General features: G+C 42.9%; 2 protein-coding genes and 1 long non-coding RNA gene across 10 annotated transcripts in view; 1 reads left to right on the top strand and 2 right to left on the bottom strand.

Moving 5' to 3' along the window:
• Nucleotides 1-9,919, top strand: part of AP4E1 (adaptor related protein complex 4 subunit epsilon 1) — a 29,549-nt gene extending 19,630 nt beyond the window's left edge. For 4 of the 6 annotated variants that reach the window (XM_083475610.1, XM_083475611.1, XM_083475612.1 and 1 more), the window contains exons 17-21: nucleotides 953-1,211; nucleotides 2,910-3,479; nucleotides 3,659-3,843; nucleotides 4,456-4,613; nucleotides 4,994-9,919. In XM_083475610.1, the coding sequence (XP_083331736.1) occupies nucleotides 953-1,211; nucleotides 2,910-3,479; nucleotides 3,659-3,843; nucleotides 4,456-4,613; nucleotides 4,994-5,154 (1,333 nt within the window). In that variant the 3' untranslated portion in view covers nucleotides 5,155-9,919. The remainder of the gene's footprint in view (nucleotides 1-952; nucleotides 1,212-2,909; nucleotides 3,480-3,658; nucleotides 3,844-4,455; nucleotides 4,614-4,993) is intronic. The other 2 variants (XR_014519178.1, XR_014519179.1) reach the window with 1 other exon arrangement.
• Nucleotides 9,920-11,322: 1,403 nt separating this feature from the next.
• On the bottom strand, nucleotides 11,323-15,267 carry LOC310693708. The gene is made up of 2 exons (XR_014519351.1): nucleotides 14,106-15,267; nucleotides 11,323-13,822 (listed from the first exon to the last, which is right to left on the bottom strand). It is a non-coding gene; the product is annotated as an uncharacterized lncRNA (long non-coding RNA).
• Nucleotides 15,268-15,371: 104 nt separating this feature from the next.
• The window catches only part of TNFAIP8L3 (TNF alpha induced protein 8 like 3), a 60,166-nt gene continuing 58,707 nt past the window's right edge, over nucleotides 15,372-16,830 (bottom strand). For all 3 annotated transcript variants that reach the window (XM_083476037.1, XM_083476039.1, XM_083476038.1), the window contains one exon: nucleotides 15,372-16,440. In XM_083476037.1, coding sequence (XP_083332163.1) covers nucleotides 15,878-16,440 — 563 coding nt within the window. In that variant the 3' untranslated portion in view covers nucleotides 15,372-15,877. The remainder of the gene's footprint in view (nucleotides 16,441-16,830) is intronic.

The raw sequence follows: 16,830 nt of genomic DNA, 5'->3' as shown, positions 1-16,830 counted from the left end.
GTCTCCCCCCCCCCCATACTGCATTAGCTGGATTGTATTAATTCACATCACATCTGCATTTTATTTAATATTGAAATGAAATGCATAAAGTCCCGGGTTTAACACCTGAACTATAAGCTGCATTTAGAATTTTAGTTCTGTAAGATCCAAACTTCATGGGAAGTCTATGATTTGGTTCCCCAACACTTTTTATTTAAAAGTAGCTGTGTTGGGCTCTCAGTTATATTGCACCTGCCATGCTGAGAGCTGACTCTTCTCCTCATGCCATTACAGTGGTACCTCGGGTTAAGAACTTAATTCGTTCTGGAGGTCCGTTCTTAACCTGAAACTGTTCTTAACCTGAAGCACCACTTTAGCTAATGGGGCCTCCTGCTGCCGCCACGCCGCCAGAGCACGATTTCTGTTCTCATCCTGAAGCATGGTTCTTAACCCGAGGTACTATTTCTGGGTTAGCGGAGTCTGTAACCTGAAGTGTATGTAACCCGAGGTACCACTGTATTCTTGTTCACCCCAGTGGGGAAAATACAGGGTTGTACCCAACTGAGTTCTACTCAGAGTAGGACCACTGAAATTAATATACCTAAGTTAGTCATGCCTATTTATTTTGATGGCTCTACTCTGAGCAGGTTTAACTTTGGCTGCAACCCACAGATATCACAAGGGGCAACCAATTAGGGCAGGCTTTGCCAACCTGGTGCCTTCCAAATGTTTTGGACTACAACTCCCATCATCCCCAACCAGCACTGGATGATGGGAGTTGTAGTCCAAAAAAAAAAACAAACCTGGAGGGACCAGGTTGGCAAAGCCTGGATTAGGTTACATCTTCAGCTTGTTCAACATAGGAAAATTGGGTTTCTGAAAGACTTTACAGGAATAGACTGACTTTTCAGAAGCTCTTTGAGAGACTCCTCCTGATCACTGTGTTGACTTTTCCGGATTGCAAATTCTTTAGGGCCAACAGTTTGAAGCTAGATGGAGTGAAGAAACTATGGGGGAAAGAAGGCTACCTCCCCAAGAAGGAAAGCCAAGCAGAAAAAGAAGACAACGCCAAGTCTGTTCTGGAAGGCAGTGCGTTTGCAGAGCATATTGTTGGCAACTTTCCATTCCAGCCTGAGCAAGAAATGACTGGTCCTTTGGAGGGAGAGGAAGAGAAGCGTCTACTGGCGTCAACACTCTTTGTTGGCTTAGGGTCTCAAAGCAGCATCAGTCTGGTATGGCAGCTAATTGCGGTTTCATAGGAGGGGCTGGGCCACCCTTTAAAGGATATGTCCCCAAACTTCCAAGCATGTGTTCTGAGCTCTCACCCTGCTTACTACACATTTTGTGACATGTGAACAGGGTCCAAGTTTGGAAGATCCATTATTTTTCTTTGGTGTGTTCAATAGTGCATTCTCCTTCTTGAAATCTGTCCCCCGGCCTGCATTGCAAAAGTATTTTGAAGTTGAGGGGAGTTGCGAAAGTAGCAATCCGCTGCAGGAGCCAGCTGTTCAATAAGAAAAATTCCAGGCAGTCTGTTGAGTTTGTGCAACCCCCTGGGCGTACCCCAAAGATTCTGCTTGGATTCTGGCTGAATGCCTGAAAGTCCCTCCCACTAAGTGTGTTCATGCAAGTCCCATGATTTGCATCTCTTGGCCTTCTGCAGTTTGGAAACCCCCTTTTTTCCACGGAAGAGAAACATTAGCCAAATACATGCCTTACTGTTTCCCTTTTCCCTGTGGCTTTTTATATCCTCCACCAGTTTAACAGCCACAGCATGGATATTAATATGCAGGATTAGCATCCCAAAGGGGTAAGATTGCATTGCCATGTTGCCTTCAGCACAACCAGTGACCCTAAACGGCATGTGAGTTAACATCCCCTTTGCTGAGTAAGTTGGCTTGACCTCCCCTGACATGAGTCCTCAGAAAATCCTTCCAAAACTATGAAAGCAACACCTGTACAGTCGTACCTTGATTTTTGAACAGCTTAGTTCTCAAACGTTCTGGCTCCCGAACATTGCAAACCCGGAAGTGAGTGTTCCGGTTTGTGAACTGTTTTTGGAAACCGAACATTCAACGGGGCTTCCACAGCTTCCGATTGGCTGCAGGAGCTTCCTGCAGCCAATCAGAAGCCGTGCTTTGGTTCCCAAACATTTTGGAAGTTGAAAGGATACAAAGGTACAACTGTATTTTCTTATTCCTGTAAGACACTGGTCTTTCAGTTAATAGGCTGGGATCCCATAACTGGCTTGTGCCCCTATCAAAATGTGGGTGGTGATACCACTACCTATATATTTTTTTTAATGTTCCAAAGAGAAGGGGAGTGAGAGGGGAGTAACAGAGTGGAAGAAGAGAGAGCACAGAGAAAAAGGAGAAAAAACACATATGATCAAATTAAGACATGCTGAGACCCTGAGCTATGCTAGGTTTAAGAGGCCCTGTAGCAGTACGTCTTCACCACCTCTGGTGTGTATTCTAACAGAAAGGACAATGACAATAGAAATAGTAAAGTTTTATATTTCCATTCATACAGGTCCATAGGCGAGGCAGCAACTAACAGTCTGTCTAAAGCATATTTTGCAATAAGACAGTTTGCATATGAAATACCTTCACATGGCAATACTTTATGATTTCCTACTTAGCATATGTGAAAATGTGTAATTCAGTTTGTTTTAGCCTTTCCCACTTACTTTTTTTAACCAATTATGTAAAACTTGAATTTTTTTTTTTGGGGGGGGAGTGCGTGTATTTAGAAGCCCCTCATAATCTGAAGCCCTAAGACGCAACTTATTCACCCTGTGCAATAAAGGTGGCTCTGGAGTCTGAAAAAGTTGCAATGTACTACCGTCAACAGTAGGCTGTATCCAAATTTGTGTGTTCCCCTCCCTTCTCTGAATTAACATACATTTTCTGTGTCCTTTTAAAACTAAGATGGGCAAGCGAGACTCCACCGCTCAGAAGCTCAGAAGGAAGTCAAAAACAAGCAAAACCCAAAATAGTGAGGAATCATCCAGTATCGAAAGTGCTGATGGCCCTTCCCTCTGCCCTTTTCCTGATGGGATATCTAGGAACAAGAACCTCTTCCAAAACAATGGACACCTAAGATTAAGGAAATCTTCACTGAGTTCCGCTGGAACTTCTGAATCAAAGGTGGTACTTGATAGGTCTCATTCTCTGCCGGAAGCTGAACTGAATGAGAAGCTTTTGGGTCACAGACTTTCGTTGTCCTCTCTGTTTGCGGATGGCAATATGGAAGTTTTCCAGCCTTCTCCAAGTGCTACGGCCCCCCAGCAACTCTCTTTGATGCCTTACTTACCAGAAGAAGCAGCCAAACACCCTCATTCGGAAATCGTAGAGCTTTGCGGCAACGAAACACTGGTTTTGTCCTCTTGTAAAATCTGGAAAGATGACTCTGTCCTACTCTTCTTATTTCTTGCCAACAAAAGCACTTGCGTACTTAAAGCTGTGAATCTGGAATTTGAGCACGCAGAACATTTTAAGGTAACATGAGCAGTAGCTACAAGTTGGATCACATAACCCTTTGGGTCCCTTCTGACTCTATAGTTCTGTGATTCTATTAAGTTTACCACTGCTTTTCCTTTAAAAGAAATCTTGGCAGTGGTGATATTAAAATACTTGTAAACCTCTTGGCTCTCCCCCCCCCTCCTGTTTTATTGTAGATTTCAGAAAGCCTTGGTTGCCACTTCGCTGCAGTAGAAGCTCAGAGCATAGAAAGCTTCCAGACGTGTGTCGAGATGGAGGGGCTGTGCTCTTCAGAGATGCTCTCTGGGTCCATCAGTTACTTTCTAGAGTCTGATGCACTCCTCAGATTTTCTGTAACTTTAGAACTGTTGGATTTTATCAGGTACCTACATGAAATAGCTGGGAACAAACGAAGTGTTTTAAAGCAAATATTGATTCGAATTCGCTTGCTATGCTTTACCTTGTTTGTAATCATATTTTGTCATACCTCATGCTTATGCGCGCACGCACACACACAAACACACACACACACACACACACACACACACACACACACAGGCTCTTCTGTTTCTCAGACTTTTCATTATCGAAAAGTTGTGCTTCCTAGGTAATTCGAAACATATGAGTGCAGAGAGGAGAGGGCATGGGGGAAAAAACATTTAAGGGTCTTCCCCACTCTAAAAGTGGAAGGGAAACCATGTCTTTTTCTCTGGTCCGTCTGATCTCCATATGCATGTCCTCGGAGTGTAAAAAGACAACTTGTAGACTAGATCCCATACCTGTGCTAGAAGATGCCAATCCAGTACATTTAAGGAACAGCCCAGCTGACAATTTTAATGGAATCCTGTCTAGGTTGACAATTTCAGGCTGCAGGATAATGTGAAAGTACTTCACGGTGGGGCAGAAAGTTTTGTTTTCATTGTCTTCTTGGGAACAGCTTTCTCTTCTAAGTGCATATTGCAAAATCTGCTTCTATTTCATATTGCATTTTCAGGCCAATGAAAATGAGCACTGATGAATTTGGAAAACTGTGGCTCTCCATTTCGAATGATGTCAAACAAAACCTAAAGATGACACCATCTCAGGGATCTTTGTCAGCCGTCCTAAGCATTTTGCAGCAAAAGCTGAACCTACATATAGTTGATATCATAGGTAAGTAGCTTGGGATTTCTTTAGATTTGTATCAAGGATGATCCTAGGCAGGCAATGAAACGGGCCAGTTATAACCAGGGTCAGCCCTTCTTCATCAGAAGCCAGTTCACATTTGCAAGGTGATAACCCCATTATCTTCGCACAATGTATTTTGATAATCTGCAGGATACTTGGTTCTTGGTTCTTGGAAAGTGGACTTGATCACACCAACTGCGTGCCAAAAAAATTGTTGTTCTTAATTGATCACACTGTCTTGTGCCAAACCCAGACTGATGTTTTTTTAATTGATAACCTGCTTTGTACAGAACTGTAGGAATGTATTGTGGATGAAATTACGATGACATTAATAGGGGGGAAACCCCATTTTTTCCTCCCTTTAGGTAGTGAGGGAATAGCATCATGCCGACTGCTTCCATCCGTCCCCTGTTTACTGCATTGCCGTGTCCATGCTGGGATGTTGTCGCTGTGGTTCAGATCCCATTGTCCGGCTCTTCCAGACTGTTTACTTTATCAGTGTCAAAAGGTGATGGAAGAATCCTGAGCACCGTGGAGAAAAGGAGCAAAACCCCGCTCTTCTAACCTAATGGAAAGAAGGACGTGTGTGGCTGTGCCAGGGGGTTACCAAAAGAATGGCAACTCTCACCCTCCTTGTCAGGAGTGAAGTTGCATAAGTGTGCACCCTGGAGGGATGACAGGCGATTCTACTAGGTGCCTGCCTCCCCCCCCCCCCCCCAATGCTCAGGGTCAGTCAGTCACTGACAAGGGACTAAGTAAAAGTATAGGTACTTTTATGCAAGGTGTTATGCAAGGTATTTATTTTCTGTTATGTACTTGTACAGGTCACAGCAGCTTATTCATAAGATCAGCTACTACTTGAATTCTTTCATTAACGTGGCTTATGGTGTAAAGGAACTTCTTAAGCCTTGCCTACTGTTCCTGTGGTTCATGATGGGGTTTTTTTTTTGCATCTTTTATACCAGTTTCGCACCAGTATTGCGAAAGCAGGCACTCTGCTATAAGATAAATCTCCACGATTGTCCTATGGTTGTAGGCTGAGTCATCCTGTGACTCAGCAATAACCAGCACATAAATGCCAAGCTTTGGAAGCACAAGTCATATCATTGCACCTCGCAACAGCACTGGGGCTGCTGTTTTATGTGATGCCATGTTTGATACCTGCCTTTAATAGGAGGACTGGGTCTTATCCTGAGGATAGGATACTGGTTTCTTAAGAATGCAGCTTCAGGCTGTGAGCAGGACTCTGTAGTTTAGCACAGGACTGCAATTAGCGCCATCTGTGTACCAAGAATCTCAGTTTTCAATGTTTAAAAACACTAGGCTCCAGAGACCACCTTGAGAGGCTCATGCATGAATCCATCAGAAGTTTTGACCTGTCCTTCCTCATACTCCATCAGTAGCATCCCTTAATTGTACTGATTATTTCCCATGGTGATCACATGGCACATAGATCTAACGCTTGCACTTTTGCATTATAATACAAGCTGGAATCAAAAGAGCTACACAACATATTCCACATGGCCAAAGACACTGAGCTTGTGTTCCTTAAAGAGCAGCTCTTTGTGCTATCTAACAAGATAATTCTGCTTTTGAATATCCTCCCAGATTCATTTTGTGGCGTATCATGGTGGTTCTGCTATTTAAACCAGGTGTGTGTGTCATAGTTCCCACAGAGGTTGCCCTTAATGGGCAGATGAAAGTACAAAACCACCCATAGCCATCTTTTGTATGTTTGCAGCAGCTTTTACAAAAGATGGTGGATTGTATCCATTGATAATCCTACTCAGCTCATTGAAGTTAATGGGTGTGACTAATTTAAGTTCCTTGATTTCATTGGGCACACTTTATGTATTTATTTATTCTATGAAATCAATATCCTGCTTTTCAATTCTGTGCCGAATTGTCAAAGCAGCACATATAAAACATAATACCGTGCCATCAGATCCAATTATTAAAGCTAGATTAGAACAGCAGCAAAAAGACAAAATCGAAACCAGAACAGGAAAAATGGTCAGGGGCAGATTCGTTACGGAGGTTTTGCACCACTGAAGGATTATGTTTGAATAGCACTTCGTTTTTATCCATAGGCATGAACGGCAGCCGTTGTCTGTTGAATTCAAAGATACCACTAGAGTAAAGATGGATATCGGCTTGCTGTTTCTAGTGGCTCCAAAGTCTAGAGTAGGACTAGCATTGGACCCATTTTTCCCCTTGGGTAACCAGAGTGAATCTGGCGCATGTATACAGCAATAAAATGGCTTTGTTTGCAGGAAAGTTTAGACATACGTATCATCTCCTGACTACTTATCTCTGCTGTATTTTAAATACTTGTTGCTGTTGCAGCAGAACAAAAACATTGCAAGTGGCTGACATTTTTCCATTCATTTGTTGTGATACTTTTTGCTGTTCAGTGAATGAGAGAAATAGGACCTTTCAAAGTTGCAGCACAGGGTACCTCCTCTTAAAAAAAAAAAAAGGTGATATTAGTTATGAAGCTTTTTTGATTTGTAGCCCAGGTTTCTAGCTCTTATAGCTCAAGTGTGAGAATTGACACAGTTGAACCAGCATTTCAGTATATTTGATCCTGGGTGGTTTATAACATTTTTGAAGGAGAGTAGTTTTCATCAGAAAATTCAACCAGGAAACCAAAATTTTGATAGACTTATTAAGAAAAGATTAACCACAGTCCTAGTAGTGTCAAAGTGTTGCTCTTCATATTAAATTGGTCAGTTTTAAATAATCAGTGATATTCCCCACACAGTCATTAATCTGTAAAGTGAAAAAGTGATTTTTCTCTTCAAAACAAAGCTTGCCTGATTTAGATCACCACTATTTTTATAATTGGTGACAAGCAGGCATGATTTGGACTTTCTGAGTTGTAAAATAACAATTTTTGATTTCCCAAAGGCTAAATTCCCAGGCTGAGATTCCATAAACACGAGTGCTTTGACACACTCTTTTAATGTCTTGCTTCATAGAAATCCTTTGGAATGATTCCAGTAGAAGGAAACGGATACAGGAAAACGTTAGAGAAGGATTTCAAATCCATGTGTATTTTCAGATATATAGTTAAGGAAAACATTAACATTCAACATTTTCACTTGTCTGCAGTGCCAATGTAATGCCTCTTCAGCCCAACGAAACACTGGTGTGTGATTTGCATTGAACTCATGGTCGTACCCCATCTGCTTTCTGATACGATAATTATTGATTAGGTTGAAAAGAGTGCTGTTTTTATTATATGCATTTAAACATTCTATCTCCCATCTTAAAATGCTGCTCAGAGTTGCTCTCAGCTTGTTTAAAAACCAGTCAATAATCAATAGGTGATGGCTTGTATCCACTGTAGTGCTAAGTTAAGGTCACAGTTCTTGTTCGGCTGGTATAACGAGTAAGAAACCCGCAAAATGGTACCCATCACTGTGAACATGACAATGAGAGCAAGGGTTGACACTCTACTGGCCTACCAAACATTGTCCTTCTCTACATCTGGAGAAAGGTAGATTCTATAATAGTGTGCTGTGCTGTGGTCATCAATATAACAGTGGTGAGCAGTTGGCCGCCACAAGCCTTGGTGCACAACAGCTTTAATTAAATAATTTTTATACTGCCCTTCAATGTATGTTTTTAAAATGTGTGATTTACAAAAGTTAAGGTTAGATTAAAAATGCGATAGGATAAGTCACCAAGTAACTCCCAAACATCCGTGATAAAAGTCACCTTTGACTAGGAATGATAAGACTCGTTCCTTCCAGAACCTCGGGAGAATTTTCTGTATAATGCAGGAAAGTGTACCATGCGAGGGCCATGTTTGGGGGAAATGCTGAATGCACATGAATAGTGCAACTTTTGTCACATCAGAGGAAATGCAAAGGGGAGAGCCAGTTGCACTGTGTTTTGGAGACTTTGTAAATGAGCTCTGTATTGTATGAAATGTAAAACAGTAGGAGAAGACTGTTGCTCTGTGGGTGGCAGGAGGCAGCTGGGGAGAGGAGAGGAGAGGTTTTCTGCAACCTCCTCCAGATTGTGGAATGCTTTCCTGCAGTGCTCTTACATGGCCCCCTTTTGCAGACACACGAACTTGGAAACACCCTCCCCACATCTGTCATTTGAGACTTATTAGAGACTCTCGCTGTCCTTAGGTTGTCTTAAACGTGTGTTGACGTAAGTTCTGTTGCGCTGTTTTTTGATTTTGTATGGATTCTTTTCACTTGTAATGTGCCTTGTGAGTTTTCCGTTGAAAGGTGGCCCGTAGGTATTGTTAAGCAAGTGCAGCATCACACAGCCCATGAGATCCCATCCAGTGACTGGGGGACAGCGGAGAAGGGAAGGGCCGATTTTGTCAGCTGTCTCAGCAGTGTCCAACTACAGCCCCTCTCCATTCCCTTCTATGGCGTACAGCAGGGGTGGGCACTTTGAGGCCCTCTTGACATTGATGGCTGGTCCACTAGGGTGAGTGGGGCACTGCCCCACTAGCCTCAGCCTCCCCCTCCACCCCATCGGTCCACCTTCTTATATCTAGGGTGGCTTTGCCCGTCATTGGTTCTAGCTTCACCCAATCCAGATGGCCACCAGCCTCCAACACCTTCAGATTTTATTGGACTCCAACTCCCATCAACCCCACCCAGCAGGGCCCAGTGGTCAGGGATGATGTGAGTTAGTCCAGCAACATCTGGATGTCCACAGGTTGCCTTTCCCTTGCATGAAGCAAAGCTGCAATATGTACTTTCTGGAGGACATGAGGATACAGGATGCAGAAACAGAGTGACCAGTCAGCAAAAGCTGAGAGACAGGTATTAAGCATAGCTGTTTCTCTCCTTTCTTCCAATGATGTCTGAATGGAGGGATTCACTAAAGTGCACTAAAATATAGCTCTTAAAAACAATATTCAGATATTAATGTATACTCATGTTTACTTTATGCCTCATGGATGTAAATGGAAGCCTATATTTTGGAGAAATGAATAAATAACTCTGGGAACTTTCCTTCCATGTGACTGTTAACAGCGTGCATCAGATTTAAAGGCTAGAACTGAGCAAAACCATGGATGCTACAAGAGCTAGCAAAGCCACCCTTTCTCTCCTATGCAGTTTTCTACCATGTCCATCAGGTGGTGTTGGCATGATGTTAAATAATAGCTATGGCTTTCACACATATACATGTGCTGAGTTCATTTTTTTAAACGTTTTGTTTCAAATCTTAAACTCTTTTACTATTTATCTGTCAGTATGCAGAATTTAAGAGAACAATCAAACTTGGTTGAAAATAAATGGATTTGCTTACTTTTACCTGTGGTGTGATCTCTTTATTTTTAGGTTCCCTCCAGAAATGGTTTATTTTTGTTCTGGTTAACCAATATTCTTCGTAGAAAGCAGCAGTTGGGTGGCCACGACCCTCTTAAATACCTTCCCCAAAAGAGGGTGATTGAGACCATGTGACAATTGCCATAGGCAATGTGCCAAGGGAGGGCTCCTTTAATACTTGCACTACCTCTTACTTAGGGACGCAAGTGGTGCTGTGGGTTAAACCACAGAGCCTAGGACTTGCCGATCAGAAGGTCGGCAGTTCGAATCCCCGCGACGGGGTGAGCTCCCATTGCTCGGTCCCTGCTCCTGCCAACCTAGCAGTTCGAAAGCACGTCAAAGTGCAAGTAGATAAATAGGTACTGCTCCGGCGGGAAGGTAAACGGCGTTTCCGTGTGCTGCTCTGGTTCACCAGAAGCGGCTTAGTCATGCAGGCCACATGACCTGGAAGCTGTATGCCGGCTCCTTCGGCCAATAAAGCGAGATGAGCGCGCAACCCCAGAGTCGGCCACGGCTGAACCTAATAGTCAGGGGTCCCTTTACCTTCTTAACTTTACCTCTTACTTAAGAATCAGGGATGTCTCAAGCTTTGAGCCAATGCACAATTGCATATAGGTAGCCCCAGGTTCACTCCATGGTATCTCCAGGTAGGGATCAAAAAGTGAAAAGGCTTCAGTCTAAAACCTTGGAGATCCACTGCTGGTTGGTGTAGACAATATAGATCAGTGTTCTGACTTATTAGAAGGCAGCTGCCTTAAGGCAGTGCAATGTAGCATAGCGATAAGCCCCGTAGGAATGGGTAAAATAAAAAAACCATGCTGGAAGGTCTGGCAAAAAAGAAAAAGGAATTCACCAGGTGACAAGACAACATCATGGTTGGCACCAGCTGACCCTCCCTGGAAGAGATATTGCACAGATGGGGAGTCACAGTTGAAAAGGCCCTGTTTGTGGTCATGGCCAGTTGAGCTTCAGCCGGTAGAAGCATTTACAGCAGGGTCTATGTGTGCAGTGGTGAAGTTTTTGGCAGCTCATGTTGGAGAAGATGGTTCTTTGGATAGAAACGAGCTTTTAAAGAAAGGGAGATTTTGCCTACAGTGCCTTGGTTCTTGAACGGCTTAGTTGTCAGACAAATCGGCTCCCAAACGCCGCAAACCCAGAAGTAAGTGTTGTGGTTTGCGAACATATTTTGGAAGCTGAACATCTGACACGGCTTCTCCTTGAGTGCAGGAAGCACCTACAGCCAATCGGAAGCTGCTCCTTGGTTTTCAAACAGTTCTGAGAGTCGAATGGGCTCCCGGAACAGATTAAGTTCAAGAACCAAGGTACCACTGTACTTAAAAAATAAGAAATAACTGCAGCAGATTAAAAAAAATCCAAAGGACATATAGTTTAATCACAAATCATTTAATGCATAATTTCTGATAAACACATGGCACACTTTTTGAGTCTGACTCAAACACTACTGAAATGATTGTTTTGCATGTTAACCCACCAATATAAAAGTAAACGATGAATATATAGCATATGCCAGCATGAGACACGCATAATATTTTTGCCTCCCTTTTAAAGGCTACTTAAGTTTTATACATATAAATAACAAGACATTTGGCTGTTTCCTTAAAAAAATAACCAGATTTGAAGCTCAAATGTGTGCAAAATATAAACATCTCTCCTTTTTGTGCTTCCTCCCTGGAGCAGCCTCCCTGAATCACTGCTGGGGGAATTGGCTTATTGGAAGTAATGGTGTCTATAGCTCTCTAGCTATTGGTGGAGCCCATTTCCATCAGCCCCAGCCATCATGACCAATGGTCAGGGATAACGGGAGTCCATCACCATTTGGAGGGTTGCTGATCACAGTGTATAGAATTGGCCAGATTGAGTAACTGAAAAGGACCCATTTTGCACACAATACCAAACCATAGTTGTGTTAACACGAACATGCCTAACTCTTCTTCCTCCAGCGTAGCCACATGAAGCAGCATCCACTTCTATTTTTCGCTAAGCGCAGTTTCCTGTTGCCTTCAAAAAGGGAGAACTCTGCTGAGTTTAAACTATGGTTTCTTAAAATGAATTATGGTCCTGCATATTATGCTTTGGTATGTAGACAACAGGCCAACTGGTACTCTCTAGTTTTTAAGGATAGTTTTGCAGTGGGTCACTGAGCCAAATTTATTTTGACACACCTGTGAAACAACAGTTTTCAAAGTGATAGTTTAACCTGTCTCTCCTTTTAAAAATTAGTTTGATGTGTGATTACCTTGGATGTATAATTTCTGTCCTGGTTTAATAAAAATCTATTGAAAATTAATAAAAATTAGTTTGATGTGTGATTACCTTGGATTTCTGTCCTGGTTTAATAAAATTCTATGGAAAATTAATAAAATAAAAATAACCATACTCTTAACTAACCAGAATTTGCCCTGTTTAGATGTAATGTTAACTATGATAAGTGAATAGCAGAAACCACAGGTTTTAAATCTCTTTGCAGGTGTACAGAAGTGGGAGCCTGAGACTCACATCTGCTCATTCCCCTAATGTTAAACCATGGTTTAGTGTTATGTGCAAAACAAGCCAATTCCTCTTTGTATTTCCCTGATTTGACAAAGAGCTGATCTTCCCCAAATTACATTATCCAGTGAATGGACACGGATGCAAAATGGAAACCGCCCAATGAAGCTACCAGAGACAAGTGACTCGTGGACAATCTCATCAAAGACAGCAGGGGGGCACGTCATTGTGGATTTTACTCTTCTGGTTGCCAGAATAGATCCTGTGTTTAATCTTAGAAAACAATTGTTATGTATTTGCTGCTATGCGGCAATAGGCCTTTGTAGTTTCTTAAGCAGCCATTCTACACCCACTTACCTGGGAGTAAGCCCAGCTGAACCCAGTGAAACTTATATCTGTGTATGTCAGAGAATTCTGACGAAAGCAAAAATGGGAGCAGAAATTGCAAAATCTCGCTTTTTGCTCCCTATCCAAAATTGGAAACAATCTAGTGAATGCCATTGACCTTTGCTGCTGTTTTCGCTTTCAGTTTGTGAACCGTGCATAACTGATTGTGCCCTTCCCTGCTTTGCACTGCAACGAATGGGGTGGAATAATGTAAGGACAACGTAACTTACGTAATTACGTAACTTATGCAATTTTGCCAAAGCAGCGTGTGAGGCGGATGATGTCATTTTTGGTGGGTGGCAAATTGCAGCAGAGCAGAAACACTGCTTCATACAACAAATGCAGGGCAGAAGATGATGAGTAAAAAAGGGAAGGCCAGATCGTGGTATAGAAGATTATGCATATAGAAAGTAGATAACAGAACTTGGGGCCATCCAACAATTTTTGGAAGATTTGGGACTGATGAAAGAGACTACATAGTTAAAATTACGAAATTTGTTTCCATAAGATGTAGCGAAGGTCACCAGTTCAGACCGCTTGCAGAGAGGATTGGACAAATTCTTGGAGGAATTTGGCTACTGGCCACAATGGCCACGTTCACTCACCACGGTGAGAGGCATTGCTCTGATTGGCAGTTTCTGGGGGGCCAGTGGGGAGGGTGCTGTTGCTAGTGGGCTTTCTTCCCATAAGCGTTTGGTTGGCTGCTGTGAGAATAGGATGCTGGGCCAATGGGCCTTGAGTCTGATCCACCAGGGCGCTTATACTTTTTGCAGATTAATATGGAAATGGGATGGAACAGATCAGCCAAACCGTGCAAACCGACTAAGGATCAGAAACATAGCTGTCAACTTACAGATTTGAAAATAAGGGACCAGCAGCCTCAAAAATAAGGGATCAGCAGCCAAAATAAGGGATTTTCCGGGCACAGGTATGTTCAACTTCTGAGCCCCTCCGAGCCAAAGGCCGAAAGCCCAGCCAGCAGCCAAACGAAGCCTCAAGTGGTGGTTCCCACAGCGCAGCAACCCGGCAAAGGGGATGCAGCAAGGGAAACCACCGTCACCTCTCCCCTGGGAAGCGCTGAGAAAAGGCGAGTCCCCAGGCAACGCGGCCGATTTGATCAGCAAAAGGCGTGCAAGCTCCACCCCCAGTCATTCTTAGACTCCTTATTGGGTGGGCAACGCAGCCAAGCAACACAGTTGGAGCCTCCCTCCTCTCTGGCCGGCAGGGAGGCAGGGAGAGGAGCTGCTTCCTTTGAAACCCGGGAAATTTAAGGGACATCATCAATCCTGGACAGCAGCGGGACACAGCGCTGGGATAAGGGACTGTCCTGCCAAATAAGGGACGCTTGACAGCTATGATCAGAAATAGACGGATCCGTCCATTCCTAGTGGGTGCAGGCCTTCAACGATATCGGTTGCCAGTTTAAGGCAGAGGATTGTAGGGGTTTTGTTTTTTTCAAATGAAGCTTTTGAAACTGAGTGTCCATTTCTATGCTTTGACAAGCAACAATCACGAGCTCTTCGGGCAACATTTTGGAAAGCCTCATTCCTCGCAAAGCCCAATGACCTAGAGAAACATAGATATATAGGAAAACACAGAGCTGTATATGGTACAGAAACAACAGAGAGACACCATGCTTTGTGGGGACTCTGATTCAACTGTGGGGAGGTTACTGACATCATGCTTAAATTCAGGAGTGAAGGGACGAGCCCCAAAATCACCCCAGTTCACTATGTTCTTCACCCCCCGCCAATGCACACCCTTATGAATAATAGCTTGCACAATCTTTCTGTGGCACCCCATTTAAGAGTCTTTAAGAGATTGGCACAACTTTTTCATTCCTTTCTTGGTATAAAATGCTGACACCTTAAGAGAAGCAATACTCCTCCTTTTGTTGTGCTTTGCCCCCATTCCTGGCATATGGAATTATTCTCTGTTTGGATCATGTGCTAAAAAGAGATTTTCAGTTTTAAAAATAATGCTATTCAGAGCCCATTCTTTCCACTTCACCTTATGGGTTTCATTCTTCTACAATATAAACGTGGGCATGTTTGCTCGATGTCATGGAACTTCAGGTTTCCTTTTTGGCACATCAAACTGCAACCACAACACAGCAATAATGAGATCATGGTATGTAATCATTTCCCTCCCCATTACAAATGGCCTGGCATCATAAAATGCTCAGTTTATTTGTGGTCTGAAGTGTGGCTTGCTTTGCTTTCCATTACAAATGTTCTGGAATGGCCTGGTTCACACATAATACTAAACCATGGTTAATGTTAAATGTTAAACCATGGTTCATAGAATCATAGAATCATAGAGTTGGAAGAGACCACAAGGGCCATCGAGTCCAACCCCCTGCCAAGCAGGAAACACCATCAGAGCACTCCTGACATATGGTTGTCAAGCCTCTGCTTAAAGACCTCCAAAGCAGGAGACTCCACCACACTCCTTGGCAGCAAATTCCACTGTCGAACAGCTCTTACTGTCAGGAAGTTCTTCCTAATGTTTAGGTGGAATCTTCTTTCTTGTAGTTTGGTTAACACTAACCGTCATTAATAAAACCATAATTAAAGTGGAAACATCTGGCAGATGGTCACTTAAGCCTTAGTTTATTACATCTCTCTATCAAAGAGACACAAGCCCAGAAGAGCTGCTATTTACCGGTAGTTACAGTTGTGTACCTTTTGAGCGGTGATGACTCCATAAGCAGCATTAAGGAGGAGGTGTTGGGCTGCGTCCACATGTAACACTAAGCTATGGTTTACAGTAACCATGGTTTATAAACCAACTACAGACCTTGATTAACAAGCAACTTTTAACCATAGTTAATAATCCATAGTTAAGCTGCTGGGCTCATGCATAACACTAAGCCATGGTTAAAGAAACTGTAGTTTAACAAGCCATGGTTTAGTGTGCAAACCAGGCCATTCTCTTTTGGGATTATGCACAGGAAGCTAACAGTTGGTCCCAACTCTCTGGTTACATTTCTTAAGCGAAACTTGTGTAGTTGCTGTTTTGTTTTGTTTTTTTAAAAAGGGCAAAGTTTCAAAGGATTTTCTCATCTAGCAGTTTGTTGATTCCATCACAGATCTTTTTGAGGTGTGGTCGGCATTCCCCATCAAGGCTATAGAGGGCAGTGAGGAACTCCACATTTGCGAAATGGTCGAAGACGTGATTGATTCGCGCATGAGACCTGGCTGTCAGGTGCCGTTCCACGAGTTCGTGAACAAGGTCTTTGCACTCGTTCAGGAGTTCCGAGAGGACATTTTTATCGAAAGTGTACTCCACCTCGTAAAAGCTAACAATCGTCATGGCCGCTTGGTTCAGCTTCTTGCGGAACTTCTCGACAATCTCCAGCTCTTCGGAATTGAACTGATTGTTTCGGTAGAGGATCCCGATTTTGATGGCCACTTTGATCAAGTCCCTCATGATTTTGTGGGATTCCTTCTTGTTCTTCATGTGCTCCGTGGTCACTTTGTATAACTCGTCGAAGATTTCGCTGCTAGTGTCATCAATCAGCATGTTAGCCATGGTCTTGGTGGCCATTTTACTCAAGATCTTTTTCTGGGCTTGCAGCGCCAGGCTCTTTGAACTGAAGTTTTCGGGACCTAAGGGTAGTGGGCAGGGTGGGTGAGTAGGGGGGGAGGGATGGGGAGAGATGGAAAGGGGGGAGAGAAGAAAGGAGAGAAAGAAAGGGGGGGAGTTATCTTTGAATAATTTGCAACGAACATTTCACAGTTCAAAGTGCCATTTACTAAATCATGTCTCTATCATCTATCTATCTATCTATCTATCTATCTATCTATCTATCTATCTATCTATCATCTATCATCTATCTATCATTTATCTCTGTATCTGTATCTATATCTATATGTCTATATCCACATTGTTTTGTAATTTATAATTATTATTAGAACAGATTTTGTCAGGTGGAACAAGATCCAAGCCCCCACGGCAGGTTGCCAAGAACAGATAAGACAAGGAAAAGTCCTTACCAA

Source organism: Podarcis liolepis (assembly GCF_965112155.1).
Source record: "Podarcis liolepis genome assembly, chromosome: 14".
Classification (NCBI taxonomy): Eukaryota; Metazoa; Chordata; class Lepidosauria; order Squamata; family Lacertidae; genus Podarcis; species Podarcis liolepis.
Note: the sequence above shows the minus strand (reverse complement) of the source record. Positions and strands in the feature narration are given on the sequence as shown.